This window comes from Salvelinus fontinalis, chromosome 33 (genome assembly GCF_029448725.1).
Source record: "Salvelinus fontinalis isolate EN_2023a chromosome 33, ASM2944872v1, whole genome shotgun sequence".
Classification (NCBI taxonomy): Eukaryota; Metazoa; Chordata; class Actinopteri; order Salmoniformes; family Salmonidae; genus Salvelinus; species Salvelinus fontinalis.
The window spans coordinates 47,297,896-47,324,635 of NC_074697.1; the positions used below are offsets into that span (position 1 = coordinate 47,297,896).

At 50.7% G+C, this 26,740-nt stretch overlaps 1 protein-coding gene across 4 annotated transcripts in view; it reads left to right on the top strand.

Annotated features, from left to right (window-relative positions):
- Positions 1-26,740, top strand: part of LOC129832411 (histone-lysine N-methyltransferase 2A-like) — a 46,607-nt gene that overhangs the window by 15,113 nt on the left and 4,754 nt on the right. Inside the window, exons 2-33 of one of the 4 annotated variants that reach the window (XM_055896453.1) lie at positions 619-691; positions 1,246-4,613; positions 5,342-5,519; positions 5,678-5,912; positions 6,014-6,078; positions 6,171-6,707; positions 6,916-6,995; positions 7,160-7,402; positions 8,142-8,288; positions 8,508-8,606; positions 8,856-8,976; positions 9,211-9,324; positions 9,676-9,860; positions 10,151-10,321; positions 10,665-10,775; positions 11,690-11,763; positions 13,950-14,152; positions 14,350-14,450; positions 14,574-14,711; positions 16,477-16,635; positions 16,952-17,069; positions 17,494-17,572; positions 17,656-17,816; positions 18,015-18,182; positions 18,284-22,859; positions 22,994-23,062; positions 23,154-23,374; positions 23,592-23,666; positions 23,837-24,011; positions 25,586-25,690; positions 25,909-25,992; positions 26,391-26,520. In XM_055896453.1, coding sequence (XP_055752428.1) covers positions 619-691; positions 1,246-4,613; positions 5,342-5,519; positions 5,678-5,912; positions 6,014-6,078; positions 6,171-6,707; positions 6,916-6,995; positions 7,160-7,402; positions 8,142-8,288; positions 8,508-8,606; positions 8,856-8,976; positions 9,211-9,324; positions 9,676-9,860; positions 10,151-10,321; positions 10,665-10,775; positions 11,690-11,763; positions 13,950-14,152; positions 14,350-14,450; positions 14,574-14,711; positions 16,477-16,635; positions 16,952-17,069; positions 17,494-17,572; positions 17,656-17,816; positions 18,015-18,182; positions 18,284-22,859; positions 22,994-23,062; positions 23,154-23,374; positions 23,592-23,666; positions 23,837-24,011; positions 25,586-25,690; positions 25,909-25,992; positions 26,391-26,520 — 12,363 coding nt within the window. The remainder of the gene's footprint in view (positions 1-618; positions 692-1,245; positions 4,614-5,341; positions 5,520-5,677; positions 5,913-6,013; positions 6,079-6,170; positions 6,708-6,915; positions 6,996-7,159; positions 7,403-8,141; positions 8,289-8,507; positions 8,607-8,855; positions 8,977-9,210; positions 9,325-9,675; positions 9,861-10,150; positions 10,322-10,664; positions 10,776-11,689; positions 11,764-13,949; positions 14,153-14,349; positions 14,451-14,573; positions 14,712-16,476; positions 16,636-16,951; positions 17,070-17,493; positions 17,573-17,655; positions 17,817-18,014; positions 18,183-18,283; positions 22,860-22,993; positions 23,063-23,153; positions 23,375-23,591; positions 23,667-23,836; positions 24,012-25,585; positions 25,691-25,908; positions 25,993-26,390; positions 26,521-26,740) is intronic. The other 3 variants (XM_055896454.1, XM_055896455.1, XM_055896456.1) reach the window with 3 other exon arrangements.

Sequence of the window (26,740 nt, forward strand, 5' to 3'; positions counted from 1 at the left end):
CACAAAAAAAGGTTCACTGTTAGCTTAACTCTCTTGATGAATTTAAGCAACATTCCCCAAATTCCTGGGCTTCACATGGGGAAAAATCCAGAAATTTACCGGAAAGTTTCCGACCTTGCGCCCCCCCCCCCCCCCAGGTGTGACTAATCAGCTTAGCATTCACCTAAAACAGGAAAAGGCTTGACTGACTTGTGGTTTTGGCGGCACCGTCTGTTACTCAGCTCTGAGTTGGACAGTTTCAAATTGAGAACGTCTAACGTTCTGACTGAGCCTTCTCAAGCCGCTTTAGGCACCAAATCTGGAAAGCATAGGGAAACGAGATGACTGGAACCCAACTGGAATGAGTCAGCAGCTAGGTGAAAGCGAGATTGGACTACAGTTATTGTCAAGGGGACTAAACTCTGTCCTTGTTTTGAGTAGTTTCAGTATGGGATGACTGAAGTGTAGAGCTAGGCCTGAACATTGGGGTTTGGATGGAGCCTTTGAATTATGAATCTGTTAATCACTCATCACTTTGACCTGTGAAAAAAATAATACATTCATTCTCTTATTCGGTTGAATTATTTCAGAAAACATTTTGGCCGTATTTCATGTGTTTCTTGTATTTTCCCTCCATAGGAAGGAGCATTTGGAGGGTTTAGTACAGTCAGTGAACACCGACAAAAACAGAGTCCCTCAAGGACGTTGGCAGGTGAGATTATTTTATTTATGTACACTACGTGACCAAAAGTATGGGGACACCTGCTCGTCCATCTCATTCCAAAATAATGGGCATTAATATGGAGTTGGTTTCCCATTTGCTGCTATAACAGCCTCCACTCTTCTGGGAAGGCTTTCCACTAGATGTTAGAACATTGCTGCAGGGACTTGCTTTCATTCAGCCACGAGCATTAGTGAAGGGCACTGTTGGGTGATTAGGCCTGGTTTGTCGAGATCGGTGTGGAAGAACTTGATTGGCCTGCAAAGAGCCATGACCTCAAACCCATCGACCGTCTTAGGGATTAATTGGAACGCCGAATGCGAGCCAGGCCTAATCGCCCAACATCCGTGTCCCACCTCAGTAATGCTATTGTGGCTGGATGGAAGCAAGTCCCTGCAGCAATGTTCCAACATCTAGTGGAAGGTGTTCACATAGTTTTGTGTGTGTACACTCACAATCAATATCTTGTTCTCTCTCAAAAATATTATAAGTAGTGTTTTGTAGTTGAGCCCCACTTATTTGAAACCCATTCTGTTTTATACCAGTTACTCCCACGCAGGAGAAGAAGCCCAGAGGCCGACCCCCACGGGCCCTGACTGCACAGAAAGGGGCCGCAGGCGCCGGCCCTTCGCCTGCTTTGGGGAAACCTGAGGGCCAGGAACGGCTTGCGGAGAAGGCCAAGCGGCTGCCCGGGAGGCCGCCTGGCTCCGTAGAGAAGAGGAGAGGCCGTCCTCCAGCCTCTGTCACACAGAGGAGTTGGGAGGCCCGCAGCCATGCAGCCAACAACAATGACAGCAGGCAGGTGGGGCAGGAGCACGCCTCCACAGCTGCACACCGCAAGGACAGGGCCGAGGACGGGAAGGAGAAGAAGGCCACCAAGAGAACGCCCCTGGGCTCCGTGCAGCAGCAGCACGACACAGAGGCCAATCCTCCCAAAGCGAGCCGCGTGTCCAAGGTGACCAAACTGAAGCGGCTGCGCGAGGTCAAACTGAGCCCGCTCAAGTCGCGGCTCAAGGCCATCGCCAGGAAATGTGTACCGGTGCCCGGCATGCCTCGGCGCAGACGAGGACGGCCTCCCTCTGCCGAGCGCCTCAAAGCCGAGGCTGCCTCCGCTGCTTCCCAGGCCCCTGGTTCAGATGAAACCAAACAAAAGGCCTTCAGGGTCCGCCGGGACAGATATAGGGACCCCCACACTCCTCAACAGCAGTCTAAGCTCAGGGCGTCCCACGTTGCTGAGGAGGACGACAGCCCCGACGTCCACAGCTCCTCCCCGCCCTCCAGCCCGCTCGCCGAATCCTCTCCTTCCAAGCTGGGCAGGCCGCTGAACCTGAGAACCAGCCCTCGCCACGTCAAGCCCGTGCGGATCGTTCCCCCCTCCAAACGCACTGACGCCGCAATCGCCAAGCAGCTGCTGCAGCGCGCCAAGAAAGGTGCGCAGAAAAAGAAACTGTTAGAGAAGGAGGCGGTGGCCATAGGAAGCCAGGGGGGGGCAGGCATGGAGGCAGGCATCCGGAAGAGGAGGAGAACGCAGCTGAAGAACATCAGGCAGTTCATCATGCCTGTGGTGAGCACCGTCTCACTGCGCATCATCAAAACCCCAAAACGCTTCATCGAGGACGAGGGCAGCTTCGGGGCCCCTCACCCCCACATGAAGATGGCACGGTTCGATGCTGTCCCGCCCCCTGTCGCTCCCCCCCAGCCCGCCTCGGCCTCCTCCCCCATGCGGGCGTCTACAGTTGCAGTTACTACCGCCGCTGCTACAGCCGTGACCGCAGCTCCGGTTGACACCATCCCTCCCCCCGCCGCCATCGCAGCCAGCAGTGCTACGGCCGTGGCGGCCAGTCTGCTCAACAACCGCTGCAACAACAGCACCAGCAACGGGCGCTTCAGCAGCAGTGCCGCCTCGTGTGGCTCCAGCGCCATGTCCCAGCACTCCTCCCAGCTCTCGTCGGGAGAGTCGTCCCGCTCCAGCAGCCCCAGCCTGGACGACTCGTCGTGCGACTCCCAGGCTTCGGAGGGCACTCAGACCCTGTCCGAGCGAGACCACTCCCCGTCCTCCCAGGGAGAGAGGGAGGGGGACTTGCTGCACACAGCCAGGCCGCTGTCGGAGCCCGAGCCGGAGCAGCGGGTGCTGATTGAGAGGGGCCGGCGGGGCCGCAGAGGCCAGGGTGTGGGCAGGGGCAGCCTTGGGGCAAGGGGAAGAGGCAGCCTGGCCACCGGAGGGAAGAAGGCCATCATCAGTCCAGCCACAGGAGTGTTGATGTCCAATTCTCAACAGGCTGCCTCCTCGTCCCCCCCACCTCCTCCTCTCCTTAGCCCTCCACAGCAGGCCCAGTCAGGCTCCATTACGGCAGAACATCACCCCCACTCCCCTTGGATCCTGCCCCACCCGTTTCTCCAAGGCCCGTCATTGGTGCTCTCCAGCCTGCAGGACAAGCGAAGGTCCATCTTGAGAGAGCCCACCTTCCGCTGGACATCACGGTCTCGCACCGAGCAGCAGTACTTCTCCTCCGCTAAGTACGCCAAGGAGGGTCTTATCCGCAAGCCCATCTTCGACAATTTCCGCCCTCCCCCTCTCACGGCCCAAGACGTAGGTCTAATGCCCCATGGTGCCGGGGGGGTTGCTCCAGTGGGTTACCCCGCGCCAGGCAGTGGCGGTGGGTCCGGGGCCGGCACCCGCCTGTACTCCCCGCTGCACCACCACCACCAGCAGCACCCCTCGTCCTGCTTCGAGTCACCGCTCCAAAAGCGCAGCCCACTGCTGCGCGCCCCACGCTTTACTCCCAGCGAGGCGCACTCGCGCATCTTTGAGTCGGTCACCTTGCCGTCGTCATCGGGGAGCAGCCCGGGATCGCTGTCCCCCCTCCAGTCCTCCCCCAAGTCGGGCCGGTCGGTGAGACGCAGGAGGAGGAAGACCCTGGGACCCCTGCGTGGGCAGCCCCGGTCTCCATCACACTCCATGACCACACGGAGCAACCAGCCAGGGGCCCCACCAGGAAAGGCCCCCTCTGAACTGTGTCTGCTGACAGGCTCTGTCTCCACTGGTGCCAGCAGCACCTGTAGCTCCTCCAGCTCTCTGCCCACTAGTGCCTTAACACCTGCCCCTTTCAGTACCTTCTCACCGGGCCCCCTGGGCCTCTCCTCACATGGGCCTTCCTCCTCCGATGGACACAGAGCAGCCGGGAGCCTTGGTGGCGGTACTGGTGGTAACTCCGCCTCTTCCTCCTCTTCCCAACTCTTCCCCCTCTTCACTTCCAGCCCCCAGGAGACGGGCCGCGGTGCCGGGAAAGGGGGGAGAGAGAGGAGCACCTCGGCTTCCCGGGAATCGGCTCCTGTGAAGGAGATGGAAAGGGAGACTGAGAAAAGCAGAGAGCGTGAGAAAGAGAACAAAAGGGAAAGTAGAAAAGATTGGGAGAGGAGAGGGAAGGCGTCCACCCCAGACGCCTCTCCTAATACGACCCCCAGCATGTTTGCCGTGGAGGGGAGGGACGGGGAGGAGTCTCTGACCTCCATCGCTCCTAAAAAGACACCTGGGAGGAAGAAGTCTGTGTCCGTAGACTCGGGTACAGAGACGGCACCTGTAGACAGGGCTGCAGTCCACTCCTCTTTTCCCCTTATCTTGACCAAGGGCCGCGCCTCCAAAAAGACCCGGCCCTTGGAGAGGGGGCCAGAGGCTGAGCCTGGGGAGAAGGAGAAAACAAGTGCCCCTGCCCAGCTGACAGGCCTCCCCCTGGGGCAGATCGGCAGCAAGAAGCCCCTGGCTGCCCCGTCACTGGGTTCCATGCTGGCGCACGCCGAGAAGCTGCCTGTGGCCGACAAGCGGGTGGCAGGCCTGCTGAAGAAGGCCAAAGCGCAGTTGTTCAAGATCGAGAAGAGCAAGTCGCTGAAGTCTCCAGACCATCCTAAAGTTCAGGTTAGTTCCCCTCTTTCTCCCCCTGCTCCTCTCCCCTTCACTGACTAAGCTATTTCTGTTGGTTTATTTTGTCTCATCGCTGTCTCAACATAACCACCATAAAATCATTTTGACATGATTCTGAGAATCTTTGCTGCTATAAATAGCATTGCGAGTGTTTTTTGAACACAGACTGAAACTTGATAGCTGGAATCTCCCTGAAAGGGGGTTATACAAGGGGAATTCTGCCAAGCCACTTTGTACATTATGCAGACAGCCGTGCACAAATTCTGTTGAAGTACTCTCCTTCAGAAAACAAACATGTGTATCTGTCGAGGGAAGAGGGCCTAGAGAAAGATGGTTTACAGATTAGAGCTGTCACGATACCAATATGGTGATGCTGGATTTTTCCACCACACAAAAATCACATTTAAGGAGACTGAACTCTACAGTCCTTTAATAACCTGCTGTATGTAAAATATTGTATGATGTGCTATAGCTTGGGAAATGAACAAATGTCACTGGGTGATAACAGAAGGCTGTGTGTTCTGCATCAACTAAGTCTGCTTCATATTTTGTTTCCTTTCCCACGATACGACCCTATTAGAGTTGCCCCTTCATAGACTGATTTATAAGAGTTAATATAGATGTAAAAAATTTACTTGAAATACACAGTCCCAGAATTTGGGCACTTCATCTCGATCAAGTTAAGTTATACTATATTGATATCGTTGGCTTTGCTCTGCCAGAGCCAAGAGAGCGACTCTTCGGAGACGTCGGTGCGAGGGCCGCGCATCAAGCACGTGTGTCGGCGCGCCGCTGTGGCCCTGGGCCGCAACCGGGCCGTGTTCCCCGACGACATGCCCACCCTCAGTGCCTTGCCGTGGGAGGAGAGAGAAAAGATCCTGTCTTCCATGGGGAATGATGGTAAGATCTGCGTTAAACGGGCACATCTCCTATTTGAATATCTGTAATGAAGTATGACCCACTCGCATACTCAAATGCTCCCCGGACACATCAACGAAGTCATGGCGTTTGAGGGTAAGGGCCATACCTTATTCTGTTTAACCCCCCCCCCCCCGTAGACAAATCTTCAGTGGCGGGCTCGGAAGAAGCGGAGCCCCAGTCCCCTCCCATCAAGCCTGTGATGAGGCACACCAAGACTATCCAGGAGGGAGGGGCGGTGCCCAGGAAGGGGCGGCGGTCGCGGCGCTGCGGGCAGTGTCCTGGCTGCCAGGTCCCTGAGGACTGCGGAGTCTGCACCAACTGCCTGGACAAGCCCAAGTTCGGGGGCCGCAATATCAAGAAGCAGTGTTGCAAGTAAGTATGAGAATCCCGTTATGTTGGCCGATTTCACAGTCGCACTCATTTAACCCCACAATGATTGAATATGTGACTGACTGTATGCGTGTACGTCACAGGGTCCGAAAGTGTCAGAACTTGCAGTGGATGCCTTCCAAGATTTTTCTCCAGAAGCAAGGAAAAGGTCTGTGTCTTTTAATAAAGCCTTTTCCCATAAAACCACAATGTCTTCAGTTCTCAGTGTAATTGACGGGATTGCATCATTTGTATTTTTAGGCAAAAAAGACAAGAAGAACAAACTGTCAGAAAAAAAGGAGGCGCTACACCCAGTCAAGGACCCAACAAGCGCTGAGCCTAGTCTCAAACCGTCCCCGCCACCTTTGAAGGAGGAGCCCCCTCACAAAAAGAGTGAAACCCCTCCCCCGAAGCCAGCTGAGGAGAAGCAAAAACAGCCGCTGCCACAGTTGCAGTCCCCCCCAGTCGAGAATCCTACCCCCCTAAACGACCAGCCCCCCCAGACCCCAAGCTGCGCCACCGCCCATGGGCAAGACCAGAAACATTCTGCAACGGCACCCACGGGTGCTGCTAGTAGGAAGGAACGCAAGCCGCAGCAGCCCACCCCTCCCTCCTCCCCTTTTTCTTCGTCGTCCTCCTCGCTCCAGAGCTCCCCCTCCCCACCAACACCCCAGCAGAGGCCCCAGCCCACCCAGGGGCCTGCAAGAAAGGAGGGAGGAGGGGCTCCCAAGTCTCCACCCACAGAAACCAAGAGGAAGCCCCAGCAGCAGTGCTTGGCCACACCCATCACAGACACAGGTAGGAGGAGCCATGTTGTAAAGGTTAGGATTACCCCTTTGTGAAATAGCTAGAAAATAGCTGTTTTCCATTGTATTTTCCCTTGCACACTAGTATATCCTGCTGTAAACACTGAAATAATATAATGACATTTCTGTTGAAAAACACTGATTTGCTCTAAATGGCATAGTAGCTATTGTTGATACTCTTATAACCTGTGTCCCCTCAGCACCCGAAGGGAAGCAAATGAAGAAACAGACTCCTCGCTCTGTCCCACCACAACCTAAACCCACCAAACCAAAAGAAAAGGTATGTTCTGCAGTTCCCTTTTTGTAAGGCGATGCGATGCCAAAGGCAAATGTCTATCTTTGGATGGACAATAAAATTATATACAATTTATATTCCATAAGTCCCATGCATACTCCCTTGGCCTTCATCCCTGACCCCTCTCTCATCCACCTCCCTCTCCCTAGCAGCAGAAGCCGTTGGCCACCAAACTTGAGACCAGTACTTTAAACTTGCTGAGCACTCCCTCGACTGGGGTCACCGCCAAGCAGAAAGTGCCCAGCGACGGAGTGCACAGAATCAGAGTAGATTTTAAGAAGGACCATGATGTGGAGAACGTGTGGGCCACGGGCGGCCTCAGCCTCCTCACCTCCGTCCCAATCACTCCACGGGTCGTCTGCTTCCTCTGTGCCAGCAGTGGCAACGTCGAGGTGAGTCACGAGAGCCTCTTTCTCTCTACTCCTGTGCGCACCCTCTCACTCACACACAACAACAGAGGTGAGAACAGGCTGGCCTTGCTCTCAAAACCACTTCTTTTTGTATTTCAAAATAAGAATTTAATAAAGTGAGCTACTCGTCTAAAAACATGGTGGAACACCCCCCTGGACATGCCGCTAGTATATCATAGGGTTGTACCGGACAGCACCAGCGGGCCCACTTCAAGCATTCAACATATGACATATCAAAGGCTACGACTAGGGTTGGACGGTATACTGATTTTCATACCGTTTCTGTACCATACTGGGGTATACGATATTACCAAAGCAATTTAGGCAACATGGATCTTAATCCAGGAGGGGATCGATTGTCTCCGCTGTAACCAAGAAGCTTGATCTAGCCACTTAACTAGCAAGTTAGCAGACTAAATGCATAGCTAGAGCCCTGAGCTGGATATAATTTATTTGGCACATCTTGGAACACTTAATTGAATTAAAACATAAGTTAGTTGAATAAAAATAAAATAATTTAAATACAGTAGTTACTTATAGTTATAACTTATAGTTATAACCAGTGGCGTAGCATGCAGCCCCCGTGAGGGCATTTGAAATTATACTGTCGGTATGTCTAATACCTTTTTAGAACCACATATCCCACTTTAGTACCCATTTTATTAATTTCAACCATACTGACCGTGCTGCGCTGACTCTCCTCCCTCGTCTCCTCCTCCAGTTTGTATTCTGCCAGGTGTGCTGCGAGCCCTTCCATCTCTTCTGCTTGGGGGAGACTGAGCGCCCTCTGGAGGAGCAGTGGGAGAACTGGTGTTGCCGCAGCTGTCGCTTCTGCCACACCTGTGGCCTCCAGCACCAGAAGACTAAAGTAAGGCCTCTCCCTTTCGAACGATTTGAGTCTGAGTAACAAAGGCTATTAGGGGTTTGAGAATACTTATTTGGTTTATCACTATCCCTGTTATGTCTGGCTCTATTCAATGTCTTCCACCAAGAGGTAGAGAAAGATTTACGTTTTAGGCCAGGGTAATAAGGTTGCTAACTTGCTTCTCTCCACCCCCCCCCCCCCCCCCCCCCCCCCCCCCCCAAGCAGCAACTTCTGGAGTGTGAGAAGTGCCGAAACAGCTATCACCCCGAGTGCCTGGGACCCAACCATCCCACCAGGCCCACCAAGAAGAAACGGGTCTGGGTATGCATCACGCCATCCTTCCTCATCCAAGCAGTAAAAAATGTTTTGTTGTTAGTGTATATTTGGGCCAGTAGACCCAAAGGTTAAGGCTAGGCGTAGGGATCAAAATTGGTTAAGTTTAGGGTAAGGTTTAGACGGTGTAACTGCCCCCTGGAGACGTAACGTTTATTGTATATCGACTGCCTTTCTGTTTAACCATTAATTCATTTGTCATGAATTGTCGCTCCTCTGTGCCCTTGTTGTGTCCAGATCTGCACCAAGTGTGTGCGCTGTAAGAGTTGTGGGGCCACAAAACCTGGGAAGGCCTGGGACGCCCAGTGGTCACATGACTTCTCCCTATGTCATGACTGTGCCAAACTCTTTGCTAAAGGTAAGTCACAAGCAGGACTATAAATGAACATTTATTTATTTTTAAGTTAAGAGCACACACACGTTTCTTGTTGGCAAAGTCCAGGTAGCCCCTTCTGGTTTCAGTCAGTTTTGTTTGGTCCCTAATGAACACGACCCTGGCATAGGTCTCCTCAGTACTATGAAAAGAATTAGGATTTGGGGGGAGAGAGTGTGTGTAGAAGCTTTCTATGACACAATGACTTGTGTTTTCCAGGTAACTTCTGCCCCCTTTGCGATAAGTGCTATGACGAAGACGACTACGACAGCAAGATGATGCAGTGTGGGAGGTGCGACCACTGGGTCCACTCCAAGTGTGAGAACCTCACAGGTTAGCGGCGCTCTTGTTTCACACCTCGACTCACGGGGAACAATGGCATCTTTCAGTCCGTCTGTTTCTCAACACCTCTCCTGTTATGAAGCGGTACAGATTTGAACTCGGCACCGTTCTTTCTTTTGGCTGCTGTATGTTCACTACTTAGGGGTAATATGTTTAAATGTGTTTATCAATTTTCAACTTCTTTTGATATACCCAAAAACACTGGAAAGGCATTTTACAATAGTCATTTACTTCGCATGGACCTGTTAACACTTTTTGATACGGCGAATCGACCGATAACCAACCGATAAATGAGTGTAAAAAGTCAACCTCCCTCTCTACTCCCTTGTCTCCCACTACTAGACGAGATGTACGAGTTGCTGTCCAAGCTGCCAGAGAGCGTGGCCTACACCTGCACCAACTGTACGAAGCGTCAGCCGGCCGAGTGGAGGACGGCCTTGGAGAAGGAGCTACAGGGCTTGGTGCGCCAGGTCCTCACCGCGCTGCTCAACTCCCGCACCTCCACACACCTGCTCCGCTACAGACAGGTGAGGAGAGGGGATATTGTGTTGCATGTTTAGGGCCAGGGGTTTTTCCTGACCAAGTTGGGAAAGACTTAAAGCTCTGGCTGTTGGGTAGAACCTGCTCATGTGACAGGGTCAGGAAAAACTCTTGGCCCTGGAATGTCAGCTATAACTTGGGCCAAGAGTTTGTGCTGTTTTGGTCACATGAAAAACACCTGGTCCTACAGATTATACCTGGTTTGTATGTCTGAAGTGTAAGGAGAGCAAATGAACAGATGTAATCCCCCCCCGGCTCTATCTCCATCTCTCGTCAGGCTGTGATGAAGCCGCCTGAGTTGAACCCTGAGACGGAGAGTTTACCCACCCGACGCTCCCCCGAGGGGCCAGACCCCCCGGTCCTGACCGAGGTCGTGCCCCCCAATGACTCGCCCCTCGACCTGGAGTCGGTGGAGAAGAAGTTGGACGCGGGGCGCTACAAGTCTGTGGTGAGTCTAAAATCACGTCCCACTCGTGTAATCTCGCACCTTCGAAACACATTCAATCAACTTCCCGCTGCGAAAGCTTTCATATTTTCAAACTGTGTAGTCTCAGTCCATTTCAATTCTTTCATCCAGTCAGCATCCGCCCAGCATTGCGTGACAACACTAGCTATGTGTGTATGAATACACAGCCACATCATCCACAGACACCCGAGTAGGGGCATGAATGCTCAGCCCTGGGGAACTCTCTTCGCTCAGAGTTCAAACGCAGTTCACTCTGAGGGAGGGGGTAAGGTATGAGATAGAAGGCAGTGTGTCACTCAGTGTGGTGTGTTCTCCTTTGTTTCAGCTTGAGTTCAGTGACGACATAGTGAAGGTCATCCAGACGGCCATCAACTCAGACGGCGGGCAGCCGGAGAACAGGAAAGCCAATAGCATGGTCAAGTCCTTCTTTATCCGGGTGAGGAGAGCCTACAGGAATTAGCCTACGGAGAACTTGCTCAGCTTCAGTAGTAGTAGTAGTAGTAGTAGTAGTGTTCACCCTGATTGACTCGGCTGGTAGACACAGGCTGCTTCCCAAACGGTAGGGTAATACTTTTGACCAGGAGCCATAGGGCTGTAGGGAGCAAGGTGCAATTTGGGATGCAGCTATAGCTGTTAGTCAGAGTCCTCAGTCAGTTTCAGCCCAACGGCAGGTGAGATGTAACCATTCTCCAGTTAATAGGCACGGCTATGGATGCACTGATAATACAGAAGATTTACATGATGGTTATAAACATATTTTGAAGCTATACATTTTCTTTTGTTGCCATTTGAGTGATTTTGTGGTATGGTAAGACAGTGGTGCTAAGCTCTTGACACATTTTACAAGTTCTATTCATTCTTCAACTATTGAACAAATGCCCAGATCCCAGGCTGAACCTTTTAAAGGCCCAATGCAGCTGTTTATCTCAATATCAAATAATTTCTGTGTAACAATAAAGTACCTTACTATGTTTTCAAATTAAAATGGTCAACAATAGGTTATTAGTAAGAGCAATTTCTCAAGCATAAATTTTGCTATGACTGTGAGTGGGGAAGGGGAAACTGAAAATGAGTTGTTATTTGCAGAGAGGTTTGGAACCATTTCTTATTGTTCTATTAACTAATTTACTGCATGGTGATGTCACCATGGAAGGCCGAAACTCCATCCCACCAAAACAGGCTTACATTTAAGGTGTCTTTTCAAATAGCTCTTAACTAAAAGGACATTAGCTTAACTTTCACAGTGTTATTCCAACGTCATAGTGTGGAAATGTATATAAAACACAGGAGAATCTGTTTTTTGTCTGCCCTGGGCCTTTAACATCTATTTTCCCCTTGTCTCTGTTGCAGCAAATGGAGCGCGTGTTCCCTTGGTTCAAAGTCAAGGAGTCCCGATTCTGGGAAACGCACAAATTCTCCACCAAGTGAGTGTGAACAGCAACATATCACTGAGACTACTCAAGACCAATAGATCGGTACACATGTTGCCTGTCGCATTGATTCATATCGAAATGACTAACTCAATTAATGGTTAACAGTAGAGTTGATGGCTTCTTTATTTGCCCATACCATAAGGTTTTAATCTCACTTAAGTGAACTTACCTTTTCAACGTACTCTCTGATACATAGGGGCCTACAAGGCACGGGAGCATCTGTGCAAACAAATGACACTGACTGACCTGAGGAGCCCAGTCCATCTGTATGTTCTGCTCTCCTCTTGCTTCCCAGTGCCTGGATATCATCTTTCCATAGCTCATGCATTGCGCATGCTCCCACTTCCATTGTGAGAAAGGGGCCACCCCGTGTCCCTTTTTGATATATGAGCTTTGAACACTCCTCTGCGGTCACCCAACGGTTTTTGCCGTGCCATTTTAGGCCCTCTGTTCAACCGCCATTTGTTAATTCAAGTATTTAAAGCGCATGTAGAGGCTATTTCTCAATGCCAGAAACGCATCTAGTAACTTGGAACATCCCAAGAAAACATTCCCAAATGGAAAACTCTTAAATACGTTTAAAAAAAATATATATATAATACTGTAATATTGTTCTATAAAAGTTGGGTTTGAGTTTTTTTCCAAATCAGCTTCAACTTCAGAAATATTCGCACAACGTACTGCTGTCAGCGTTACACCGTGAGGAAATATAAATCCATGCTTACCCTTAATATACTCGTGGGTTAAAAAAAAGTTGTTGCCTAGTAGTATGGGGTTAGCTAGCAATTGCATTTGTATTCAAGATGGCCAAGCTTTGTGTAGCAACACTTGCTATGCAAATGTGAGTATGGCCACGCAAACGAAACACTTCTTAAAAAGTGGGATACTTTTGTAAGAATGAGGCGGGCTAATTGGGCATCTACTCGTCAATCTGCGGGGCACATTTCATAATTGAGAACCTCCCATGGCTTTCAACAATGGAAGGGGGCGCTTCAGCGAAACATTGCTTTTCAAAGTGGATGCTGTCGCTACCAACAACGTGGTTTATAAAGTGTTACAAACAGCCAGCAGAGACAGAGCATTGTTCAAGGTTTCACCGGGTAAGTGAAAGAGCTAGTTTACAACCTCTATGCTAGCTGTAAAGCTACCGCGTTTAGCTCATGTCTGCCATCTAAATATCACTGATTAACACTAAAGTAACCAATTTAACACGTCTGCAGCTGTTGGTAGCTAACTGCTGGTGCTGTCATAATATAGATAGTACAAGCCTATGGGAAACGAGTCGTCTTGGTCGCAGTGGAGGTCATTGTTTCTGTATTGAGTCCAGTAGCTGGGGCCTGAAACTGTCCGTGTGTGGATGGTGGGCTAATACGAAATGCAATGCTTTGGCCATGTGAAAATTAACTTTCTGTTATCATTTGCTGCTGGCCTGACTCAAATACGTTTTTCCACATGTAATTGATAAAATGGGATTTTATTCTTTGATTGTAATTATGTCTATGTTGTGAATATTGTAGAAAGATCCTCGCTGCTGTTTCCACACTAAAACATGAAGTACAACTTGTGTGCACCAGCTTACCATGTACAGTAGACTATAGTAGGCTCACCACGTGAGTCATCAGAATTACCATCTTGCGTTCAGACCTTTCTGGCGGTCTTGTGGTGTTTGTGGGGAGCATAAATTGTACAGTTGTAAACTAACAAATAATTATTCAATTAGAGTCCATCTATATTAGTTAATAAACAGAACCTACTACATAAATATCTGATAGGCTCCATTATCTGCTACCTGGACTTTTCTGTGTTTTGCCTAATTAAAGTTGTTAACCCAATTAGTCAGTCGTTCAGAAGATGATAAATGGTGCGGTTTGGAAATGGGTTTACATTTTGGATCGTTTATGCTCTTGAATATTGACCGAATTCACTGCTTTGGGGTAGAGTTACTTTGGGTATAACGAGTTGTGTGTGTGACCTGTGCAATTATTGCAATCAATCTGTGTTAGACCCTGTTCAAATATTCTTACTGTGAAGTACCGTGTTCCCTGCTCTAAATTGATATAATTGGTGAAATCAATGCAGTAGGAAACCTGCTTTCACCAATCCAATGTTAACACTTCAAGGGTGGACGGCAGGAAGGATGAATTCAAACAGGGTCTGAGTCTATACTTGTCTTGCAGCAGTGGCCTCCTCCCCAATGCCGTGCTGCCCCCCTCCCTGGACCACAACTATGCCCAGTGGCAGGAGCGCGAGGAGATCGCCCGTGCCGAGCAGCCCCTCAGGAAGAAGATCATCCCGGCCCCTTGCTCCAAGACCCACTTAGAGCCAGACTCCCCCCCTCCGCCCAGACCTCTACTTCCTCCAACACTCCCTATGCTCCACGGTGAGTCTGCTCAACACAACTCAAGGGCAATGCCTCGGGACCATAGTAGTGCACCATTCCCTATATACTATATAGGTAATATGGTGCTATTTGGTATACACACCTACACTAAGTATGCAATTGATACTTTCTGATACCATTTCAGTTGCAGGAAATGACGCTGATGTGTTCGTGACATTCTTGTATCTCTCTCTCAGACCTGAGCCGTGAAGACAGTCCTGAGCTGCTCCCACCCCCTGGCGTCAGCGACAACCGCCAGTGTGTGCTGTGTCTCAAGTACGGAGATGATAACATCAACGTAAGTCAGTTGTACTACACAGTCGCTATTAGTTGTGGTACAGCTCTTGATCGTATTCCCTGTTACTGAAATATATCTTAGTGTTTTCTAAGTTCTTTGTGCGTCTGCGGTGTCTGGTTTCAGGAGGGCGGCAGGCTGCTGTACATTGGGCAGAACGAGTGGACCCACGTGAACTGTGCCCTGTGGTCAGCCGAGGTGTTTGAGGATGACGATGGCTCTCTGAAAAACGTCCACATGGCTGTGATCCGAGGGAAACAGTTGGTAAGACTTATGATTCTAAATACATATTCGTACTAGATGTATATTCTTACTTTTGCATATATAGTGTATATTCATTTAGTATGTGGAAACGCATTCAAATGAGTGGATTCGACTATTTCAGCCACACCCGTTGCTGACAGGTGTATAAAATCGAGCACGCAGCCATGCAATCTCCATAGACAAACATTGGCAGTAGAATGGTCTTACTGAAGTGCTCAGTGACTTTCAACGTGGCACTGTCATAGGATGCCACCTTTCCAGCAAGTCAATTCGTCAAATTTCAGCCCTTCTAGAGCTGCCCCGGTCAACTGTAAGTGATAATGTCTAGGAGCAACAACGGCTCAGCCGTGAAGTGGTAGGCCATAACAAGCTCACAAAACGAGACTGCTGAAGCGCATAGAGTGTAAAAAATCCTGTCAGTTGCAACACTCACTACTGAGTTCCAAACTGCCTCGAAGTGTGGTGGTGTGAAGCTTGCCGCCATTGGACTCTGGCGCAGTGGAAACGCGTTCCCTGGAGTAATGAACCACGCTTCACTATCTGGCAGTCAGACGGACAAATCTGGGTTTGACAGATGTCAGGAGAACACTACCTGCCCGAATGTATAGTGCCAACTGTAAAGTTTGGAGGAGGAATAAGGGCTTGGGCCTGTTTCATGGTTTGGGCTATGCCCTTTAGTTTCAGTGAAGGGACATCTTAACGCTACAGCATACAATGACACTGTAGAAGATTCTGTGCTTCCAACTTTGTGGCAACAGTTTGGGGAAAGCCCTTTACTGTTAAAGCATGACAATGCCCCTGTGCACAAAACAAGGTCTATGCAGATATGGTTTGTCGAGAGTGTTGTGGACGAACTTGACTGGCCTGCACAAAGCCCTGACCTGAACTCCATCAAACACCTTTGGGATGAATTGGAACGCAGACTGCGAGCCAGGTCTAATCGCCCGACGTCACTAATGCTCTTGTGGCTGAATGGAAGCAAGTGCCCTCAGCAGCGTTCCAACATCTATTGGAAAGCCTTCTCAGAAGTGTGGAGGCTGTTAAAGCCGCAAAGAGGGGACCAACTCTATATTAATGCCCATGATTTTGGAATGAGATGTTCGAACAGGTATCTACATACTTTTGGTCATGTAGTGTATGTTTCCCTTGAAAATATGTTGGTATTGTACTTGTAAATGTGCACTTAATCATGATGTGTCTTCTATGCATGCCAGTTTCTTGGCTAAGAGTTGAGGAAAGACTGACTGCTTTTCTTTTTTCCTTTTTTTTTTATAGAAGAAACATTGTTTGAAATTGCGTAGTCAACTTACTCATTGCACTGACACACACATTTACCCCACTAGACATGCCACCAGGGGTCTTTTCACAGTCCCCAGGTCCAGAACAAATTCAAGGAAACGTACCATCTTATATAGTGCATGTGAACAGCAAACCTGGTTTCACGGCACAACGCCTCTCCCCCATGTGACCTACTTGTTGTCTGTATGTACTGACTTCTATGTGGAACTGATAGATGTGCGCACACACACTACATGTTAATGATTTTAAATGGATGTAAATTGTAAAGTATTTTGTCTTTGTTATGTCGGACCCCAGTAAGACTAGCTGTCGCTAATGGGGATCCTAATGCATCACATTCTATTATGCATACTCTCTTGCTAAAAATAGACAGTGATAGTATATTTATTGTTACTAAAATGACCTTGTCGCTGTTGTTTATCTGTCTAATGGTAGTGTCCTGTGACGTTTGTTTTCCTCTCGGCAGCGCTGCGAGAACTGCCAGCGTCCCGGCGCCACAGTGGGCTGCTGCCTGACCTCCTGCACCAGAAACTACCACTTCATGTGTGCCCGCCAGCGCCACTGTGTCTTCCTGGAGGACAAGAAGGTCTACTGCCATCGCCACCGGGACCTCATCAAAGGAGAGGTGAGATGCAAAGCGGAACTCTTTCCTGATCTTCTCCTGCCCACTTCCCTTACCCACCTGCAGCATCACACACAAACAAACATCTAGAACATAAGATACGAAAACCTTACAGATAAACTCCCCATTCATTTTTATTATGTCAATGTGTTTTTTTTACGCTCTGGTTTACTGGTAAAAGGTAAAAACAACATGCATGCATTCAGCCCAGCCATTATCTATAGAAACCAAACTCCTGCTTGGGTCAAAATGAGGTCACAGTGAGGAGAAGGGTGCACTTGTAGGTACTTTGTTTGAAATGCATGACTTCCTTTCCCAGGTGGTGTCTGAGTCTGGCTTCGAGGTCACACGGAGGATCCTGGTAGACCTGGAGGGGATAAGCTTGCGGCGGAAGTTCCTCACCGGCCTTCAGCCGGAGAACATCCACATGATGATAGGTGTGTATGTTCATATTACCCCTCACAGCCATGTATAGAGATCTCTATGGTCGTATCCCAAACGCACCATATTTCCTATTTAGGGCAATACCTTTGACCAGGGCTCTCAAAAGTAGTGTACTATATAGGGAATAGGGTGCCATTAGGGATGCGCACTATATATGGCTCTGCTTATTCTCTGTGTCGGCGACCACCCCCCAACCGTTATCTGATCATATTTGATCTATTCCAGAGCTAGTTAGCCCACCTGATTTTCAAATGGGCAACTCATCATCAAGCCCTTGAATTAGGTGAATCAGCTGTGCTAGTAGTGAAACGACCAGGGGTCCCCGTGGCGTTTTGAGACACTAGCTGGCCCAACAAACATGTTTCTGAATAGCCTCCTTGGATTAAGGGTTTTAACTCTTCCTTTCTTCCATCGCAGGCTCCATGACAATCGATTGCCTTGGAATACTGACTGAGCTCTCGGATTGCAAGCGCAAACTCTTCCCCGTCGGCTACCAGTAAGTACACACAGTGCGCACGTCTTATGTGAAGGAGTCGATGCAACATGACTGAATTCATTGGTTTGTTTCTGTCACCACAGGTGTTCCAGGGTGTACTGGAGCACTCTAGATGCCCGGAAGCGCTGTGTCTACACTTGCAGGATCCTGGTGTGTCGTCCCACCGTGGTGGAGCCGGACCTAAAGAGTGCTCTTCCAGAGGAGAACCGCACCATCTCCCACAGCCCTTTAACTCCCATCTCAGGTGTGAGCCAGAATGCAGAATCACTGCATTATTAATTATTCAAATTTACCCTGCACTGCATTTGGTCTAGTATGTAGCCGGTATGTAAACGCATTGATTACGTTTATTTGTCACGGGTACAGCAGGTATAAATAGTAAGCTCTTCCTCAACAATGCAGCATTCTGAAGAATTGGTTGCTTTCAACTTTTCATTGACAGAGAAAGTCCTGTCTCCAGTGCCCGAGCCGTTTGACTCCCTGAAGCCCTCCGACCGCCTGTCCCTGCTGCCCTCCAGCCCCAATCCTCCTAAAGTTTACAAACGGAACAGGCACCCCAGCTACCCCCCGTGCCAGCGCTCCCCTGGCTCCAGACCACTTCCATCCCCAGGTATCTTCCAACTCTTTACCCCCATTTGCCTCAAACTGTCATTGTAAACTAGCATTCACACGTGGAGACAGTATGGTAAAATGTTTGTCCATGTTTTGCAGACGGTACCTCCCAGTCTGCCCATGAGATTGTGACAGTGGGGGACCCACTTCTGAGTTCCGGCCTGAGGAGCATTGGCTCCCGTCGCCACAGCACCTCCTCCCTCTCCCCCCAGCCCAGACAGAAGGTAGTCTCCTCTTCACAGGCCGCTATGAACCAATTGGCCCGGCTCTTCTCTTCCGCCCCTCCCCTTCCCCTCTCCTCCTCCAGAGACCTGGGTCTGAGGGAGAAGGGGAAGCCACCTGCCACTGGCGTCCGAACGCAGGGCCGCGACACTAGTTCACTCAGCCCTGGAGGTCAACACAGCAGACACCACCACAGCATCTCTGAGATGAAGACAGACAGTGGGAAAGAAAGTGTGCCTGGCAAGCAGGCTGTGGGTGAGAACCCCAAACTTTCCCCAAAGGACCCAGAGATGGCAGGAGCGAGCCAGGCCTCCCCACCACCAGGTACAGGTGTCCTGACAGGGCACCAAAGGGCGAGCAGCAGCAACTCCCAAGCAGAGAAGGGGAAGCAGGACGGGAAGGACCCAGACCTGTCGGCTGGCGTCACGCTCCTCTCCCGCCACCGCGTCACCACGACCCTGTCCAAGGACAAAGGTGGTGGTAGTAGTAACCTGGCCAAAGAGGGAGGTGATACCTTGGCGCCAGCTTCTAAAGATGCTGGAAAATTGGGGTCTCCCCAGCCTCCGTTCCACAAAAGCAGTGGGAAGAAGTCCCAGGATTATCTGTCGGGAAAAGGCCCTGCCGCCGCCATGAAGCCCCTGTGGTCGTCAGAGGCCATGGCCGAGGAGGACGCCGTCAAACGGGGCTCCCAAGCCACCCCGGCTGTCCCCTCCTGCCACGCGGCCTCCACCACCAAAGACAAGCACTCCAAAGTCCAAAACATTGACAGCAGAGAGGCATCTGAAGAGTGGGAGAAGACTCCTCAGAACAGCAACAAGAACCCCAACAGTGCTAAAGAGACTGGTGGAACCACTAACGCTCCAACCCCAACTTCTCAGAACAGCAACAGCAAGGCTGCGACCCTCGGCAACAACACCAAAGCCATTGGCAAGCAGGAGGTAGAAAAGCTGGAGAATCAAGGAAGAGGGCGATCTGCAAAGAGCAGGGAGAGATTTTTGAGCCCTGAGAAGAACAGCTCCAGCCTAGAGACCATAAAGCAGCCCAGGTTAGCCTCAGAGAGAAGCATGAGGGCTTCGCAGGTTCAAGCAAGACTAACAGCCAACGACATCGCCGCTGCTAGAGACAAGAAGCGGGCTATAGTCAAGGCGTCCCTGACGCCGCTAAAGACCGACCCTAACGGGACCAACACCGTGAGTTCTTCCTCTGACTCCTGCATCACCGCTTCCATCTGTCCTGCAGGCCAGGAGGGTCCCCCCCAACGTAAGTCTTCCTGCTCCACGCTCTTCTCACCGTCAGCACGCTCCGAGAGCTCCGAGTCAAACAGCCCGGCAATGCACCCTGAGGACTGCGAGGAGAAGCGCCTCCTGGCTCACTGCACCGAGGACGAGGGGACCAGCGACAGGGATGACCATGCCCTGCTGGAGGAGGAAGGCGGCGACAGGGATAAACATCACGAAGATGACAGCGACTGCTCGGGTTCGACCAAGCGGCGTTACCCAAGGCGCAGCGCCAGAGCCCGCTCCAACATGTTCTTCGGCCTGACGCCTTTCTACGGAGTGCGCTCCTATGGAGAGCAGGATATCCCCTTCTACAGCAGCAGCGGGGACGGGCCCGGGAAGAGGAAGGCCGGAGGCAGCAGGCGCTCGGCCGAAGGCCAGGTGGACGGTGCGGACGATAGGAGTACCACTTCCTCGGGGGACAGCGGAGAAGAAGAGGAAGGGGGATTCAACCAGTGTTCCAACAAGGATCCGTACTATTACAACTTCACCCGCACCATCATCAACCCCGGCCCAGTGATGCCCTCAATCGAGGGGATGGGCCAGTGCCTGGGGAGGGGCTCTCAGCTGCAGCGCTTCCTGAAGGATGAGGCAGAGGAGGAGGAGAGGGTCGTTGCCGCTGTGGATGAGGGTGTTCCCACCCGGAGCCTCCTGGGCCACCAGCAGATCGGCCAGCTGGACGGCGTTGACGACAGCTCAGAGAGCGACGCCAGCGCAAGCACCAACACCACCACCACGGCCACCGCGGTGACTTCTTCCCACAAGAGCACGGGTAAGAAGAAGGGCAGAGAGAGGCACGCGGAGAAGCTGGAGCATGACTCCAGGAAGGAGGCAGACAACAGCAGTGGAGGGGGTGGGAGCAGCGGTAGCAGCAGCAGCAACAACATCCGAGAAGGGAGGAAGAGCCAGAAGGACAACTCCCTCCCTCTGGGCGGGGTGAAGTCGTCCCAGGGACAGGACCCCCTGGAGGCGCAGCTCTCACTTAACACTGACCTTAAGTCGGAGTCGGACAACAACAACAGCGACGACTGCGGCAACATCCTGCCCTCGGACATCATGGAGTTTGTCCTCAACACGCCCTCGATGCAGGCCCTGGGGCAGCAGCCTGAGGCCGCCTCCTCCGAGCTCCTCTCCCTGGACGAGGGCTACGGGGTGGGCGTCAACCGCCGCAAAGACATCCTCTTTGAGGACTTCACCCAGCCGCTGGCCAGCACTGAGCCCGTGGAGAGTGGGGTGAGCACATCCATCTCGGTGGAAGAGCCGTACGGTCTACCTCTGGAGTTGCCCTCTGACCTCTCTGTCCTGACCACTCGCAGCCCCACGGTCAACAACCAGAACCACGGTGGCCTCATCTCAGAGGGCTCAGAGTGCACCATGCTGTCCCTGGCAGCCTCGGACGAGACAATCGCTGAGAAAGGAGGCATGGACAAGCAGCAGAGAGGAGGGGCCGGGGTGTCCCCTGAGAGCCAGCAGGAAGGAAGTGGAGGTAGCCGAGAATCTCAGGTAAGAGAAGGTCACATGACCCCGGAGCAGTTTGACCACATCACCAGTCCCTCCCTGGGCGAAGTTGTAGAAGCAGGTAACCAGGATCTGACCAGGAGTTCTGGGACCCCAGTCCTACCCAGCTCGCCCACCTTGCCTCTCCAGGGACAGAAGTACATCCCTGCTCCATCTTCAGTCAGTCCCGGACCTTCCCATGTGGCCAGCACGACTGTCCTGACCACCTCTCATTTAAAACCAGGACCAGAAAAACTCATAGTGGTCAACCAGCATCTGCAGCCCCTCTACGTCCTACAGACTCTCCCCAATGGTGTCACTCAGAAGATCCAGATCAGGCCATCGGTCAGCGCAACAGGAGTGATGGATACCATGACTCTAACCACAGGGCTCACCACCGGGATAACCACCTCCCAGCCCATATTTCCTGCTGGGGGTAAAGTGTTGGGCACCATGCCCCATCACCCTCAGATCCATACTTTCACCGGCACCACCCAGATGGGCTTCCAGCCTGGCATTCCCAGCACCACCTCCGGTCTCCTGATCGGTGTGCCCTCCCACGAGCCCCAGATTCTGGTGACTGAGGCCGGACGGAGGCATGACCTGGCCCCCAACGTGACCATCGTGTCCAGTGCCTCCATCTCCACGTCCTCGGCTGTGATCGCATCTGGACACGGCAAAAAGCGACCCATCTCCCGTCTCCAGCCGCGGAAGACCAAAAAACTGGCCCGCTCAAGGAGCCAGCCCACCCTGGGCCCGTCTGAGGTGAGACCCAACATGACTCTGATCAACCTGTCCTCGCCACAGATGGCCCAGTCCGAGCTGTGCACCCTGACCACGGCCGCCACCACTTCTCACAGCAAGGTCCCCAACATTATCAAGAGACCCAAATCGGGAGTAATGTACTTTGAGCCCATCCAGCAGAGGATGCCTCTTCCCAGTGGGCAGCCTGGCATCCTGGGCCACGCCTCCCCCACCCACCTGCTGCCCTGCACAGTCTCAGGGCTCAACCCCAACCAGTCAGCAGTGCTGAACATGGTGTCCATGGCTCAGCCCAGCGGGCCCGGAGGCCTCATCACGCCAGGCTCTGTCTCTCTCAGCACCCCGGTGCTCAGCTCCACTGAAATTGCAGGACCCATCAACAGCCTCCTCTTAAAAGCCAGCCCACACAACCTGGGCCTTCCGGAGCAGCAGATGCTGCTCCAGTCTGGAGCTCCTCTGATGTCCCAGCTGTGCAGCCCCGTCCAGCCCTCCATTGCCAGCAGCATCTGCGTGCTTCCCTCTCATCAGACCATCAGCATGTCTGTCAGCCAGCAGGTGGACCCGGAGAGCGACCCCTTCCAGCGGCAGCAGCACCCACCAAATGCCAGTGGACAACCTGTGGCTTCGGCCCCCAGCCCGGTCCAACAGGATTCCAACAAGGGACACATGGTCGGAGTGCTCTCCCAGAGTTTCAGCTCTCAATGCTCACACACCATGCCTAAATCCAGGTCCTCAGAGCAGAAACAAGAGCTGAAGTGTAGCGCTGCAGTAACGGCATCCACGTGCTCGGGGAAAGGCAAGCAGAAAGCCAAGCGGACAAGGCACAGTCCAGACAAGGCCAGCGGGAAGAAACACAAGGGTTGGCTGGCAGAGCCTCCTTGGGAGATGCAGGGCGATCGGCCCACCTCCGCTCCTGGGTAAGATTCTCACATAACCGATAACTCATTAAATAATTAACTAGGACTATACTTTTCAATAAGTTTTTCACAAAGTTATCATACCAGTTGCCACCTGCTGCTTATCCATATTTGAATTCCCTCTACCACTGCAGGTCTAGAGAGCCAGTCTCTCCCGAGCCTATGGACACAGGCAAGCCCAGAGAGAGGGACACCAGCAAAAAGTGAGTAACGCAAGCTTGTCACCCCTTCCATTCAATACTATTAATATGCAATGGATAATGAGATTAATTTCAGAATGTATTTTATTTGCAGTGTTTATTCTGCCAAGTCTGCTGAACCTCCTGCACTAACCAGTAAAACCAGTGAGTTCCCTGAGGAGAAAAGCAAGACCACCGCTGGTTCTCTACTGGGGGCCACCCCTGACCAGGAGGGTAGCTGCAGGGACTCTTCTATAGACAGCAAGCCCAAGAAGGGACTCATCTTTGAGATCTGCAGCGACGACGGCTTCCAAATCCGCTGCGAGAGTATCGAAGGTATACGCAGTCCTGCTCTTCTTGTTCTGTTTCCGTGTAGCGTGGTTATGACACTCGATGGCAGAAAGTGGCGCTAAAGTTATTGAAGTGAATGTGTAACAGTAAAGATCTCTTATTTCAAAATCCTCATACAAATGAAGTAAACTGTGTACTTTAATACTAACACAGAGATGAGACACTAAGCTGACATGTATTGTCTACTCCCTCCGTCCCACAGAGGCCTGGAAGTCCCTGACAGATAAAGTCCAGGAGGCCCGCTCCAATGCCAGACTCAAAGAGCTCTCCTTTGAAGGTAAAGTGCCTTTTATCAGATTTTATTTTGTTTATGCAGGTTCAACAACTTTTGAGGAATGAAATGGTGACTCATCACTTTTTTTTTTTCTTTTTTTTTTATCTTCCACTCCTTCCTTTTGTGGTCTATCTTTCTCTCGATCTTATTTTTTTGTTTTCTTCTTCTCTCAGGAGTGAACGGCCTGCGGATGCTGGGGGTCCTCCACGATGCTGTGGTGTTCCTGCTGGAGCAGCTGTATGGTTCCAGGCACTGTCGCAACTACCGCTTTCGCTTCCACAAGCCCGAGGAGGCCGACGAGCCCCCGATCAACCCCCATGGCTCGGCCCGCGCCGAGCTTAACCACAGGTACAGACACTCCCAAAAGATGGATAGCAAAGTCACACACAGCCCTCTTCCGATACTTAAGTGTAAGGTTGGATTGGTATCCAGACAAATGTACAGTTATTCTTCATTATAACAAAAGGTCCCTGGACCAGCCTCCATGCGCGTCCTTCCTTCATCCCTTCCTTAAAACCTCTCTAGGGTACGTGAGATGGTAGCGTCCCACCTCTTCAACAGCCAGTGAAATTGCAGGGCGCCAAATTCAAATACAGAAATACTCATTATACAAATTCAGAAAACAAAACATATTTTACATAGGTTTAAAGATTAACTTCTTGTGAATCCAACCACGGTGTCAGATTTTAAAAAATGCTTTACGGCGAAAGCATACCTTACGATTATTTGAGAACATAGCCCAGCAGACCAATCATTACAAACAGTAACCAGCCAAGTAGAAGAGTTACACAAGTCAGAAATAGAGAAAATGAATCCCTTACCTTTGATCTTCATATGGTTGCACTCAGAAGACATTAATTTACTCTAAATGTTCCTTTTGTTCGATAAAGTCTCTTTATATCCAAAAACCTGTTTTGTTTGCGCATTTTCTTCAGTAATCCACAGGCTCAAACGCAGTCACAACAGGCAGAAAAAAATCCAAATCCACATGTCAAACGATGTTTATATTCAATCCTCGGGTTGTTTTTAGCCTAAATAATCGATAATATTTCAAGCGGACAATAACGTTAATATAAAAGGTAAACATGAAAGGCACTCTCTCGGTCGTGCGCATGAAAAAGCTCTGTGACACGGCAGGGTCCACTCATTCAGACTGCTCTTACTCCCTCATTTTTCAGAATACAAGCCTGAAACAATTTCTAAAGACTGACATCTAGTGGTAGGCATAGGAACTGCAATTTGAGTCCTAAGTCAATGGATACTGTAATGGCATTGAATAGAAAACTACAAAACCCCAAAAAATCCTACTTCCTGAATGGATTTTTCTCAGGTTTTCGCCTGCCAAATCAGTTCTGTTATACTCACAGACACTATTTTAACAGTTTTGGAAACTTTAGAATGTTTTCTGTCCAAATCTACCAGTTATATGCATATCATATCTTCTGGGCCCGAGAAGCAGGCAGTTTAATTTGGGCATGCTTTTCATCCAAAATTCAGAATCCTGCCCCCTACCCTAAAGAAGTTAAAGTAATCACTGAGTCATGACTGGACAGGTGAAGACCATGTGGTGGAGACCTTGTGTTCACCTGATGAATCTAATTAGTGATTACTTCAGGAAGGATGCATTTCTACAGTTTTTGAACTGGGACCCTGCCTCTTAGCTTTCCTTTGATTGTTGAAGAAATCCACATCTATACGTGATCTATGCATTCTACTTCAGCAATGACAATGTTGTGAGCTGTTTGTACACGGGCTCTCTTAACTGATGTTTTGGAGCTGGTAACTGTGTGTACCCGTTACCAAATCTCAAGTCACTATTTGGGAGAGGTCCTTCCTAGGGTTTAGAGCGTCTGCATGATTGAGTTGTATTTGCCTGCGTCATCTGACCTGTGTGTCTGCTCCATCTGTTTGCCTCGCCACAGGAGGTCTGTGTTTGACATGTTCAACTTCCTGGCCTCCAAGCATCGCCAGCCTCCCGAGTACAACCCCAACGAGGAGGATGAGGAGGTGCGGCTCAAGCCTGCTCGGTGAGTCACTCCGCCCTGTTACACAATTCCAGTTTTTTTTAGTTTATTTTTACTTCTGAAAATCAGGAGGACTATCTCTATCCTCCATCTCATTACAGTGGACTCTTCTTGGTTTTCTGATCAACATCCCTGTATCCACCTGTCGGAGCTTCTTGGTGGTAGTAGACCATCCTTCCTTCATTGGAACTTTAACACACTGCGCTACTGTTGTTTTTCAGCCGGGCCACCAGCATGGACCTCCCCATGCCCATGAGGTTCCGACACCTGAAGAGAACGTCCAAGGAGGCGGTGGGGGTTTACAGGTTAGGGAAACGCTGTCTACGTAACATATAAGAGGGGGGGAGGGGTTACCCTTTTTTAACTAAGCAAGTCTGTTATTAAGAACAAATTCTTATTTACAATGGCGGCAAAACCCGGATGACGCTGGGTCAATTATGCGCCGTTCTATGGTACTCCCAATCACGTCCGAATGTGCTGCAGCCTGGAATCGAACCAGGGACTGTAGTGACGCCTCTTGCATTGAGATGCAGTGCCATAGACCGCTGCGCCACTCGGGAGCACGAATCCCAAATTCAGTGGAATGGTTTTAACAAGAAAATGAACTACTACTGTAGCTTTGCTAAAGCTTGTTCCAGAGAGTGGGGTTAAAAGATGAAACCCTTTGGTGAACCAGTGGTCACTGTGTGTCCTCCCCTCACAGGTCAGCCATACACGGCCGAGGGCTGTTCTGCAAGCGGAGCATCGACGCGGGGGAGATGGTGATCGAGTACTCGGGCAACGTCATCCGCTCTGTCCTCACTGACAAACGGGAGAAGTACTACGGCGGCAAGGTGAGAAGAGAGGCCTGGCCTCAATGGAACACAGTCCTCTGCTCATTCGTTTTGAGTCTGTACAGGGCCATGTTCAATAGGCAAATGTTGTGGAATGTTGCAGATAGAAATGTCATGAATAGATCTTGCGTGAGTTCTTATTCCACTTGTCAGAGTCATGTTTGTTCTACGTAAGGTATTTGTATCTGAATGTTGGGCCTGCTGAACGTGTTTAATGTGT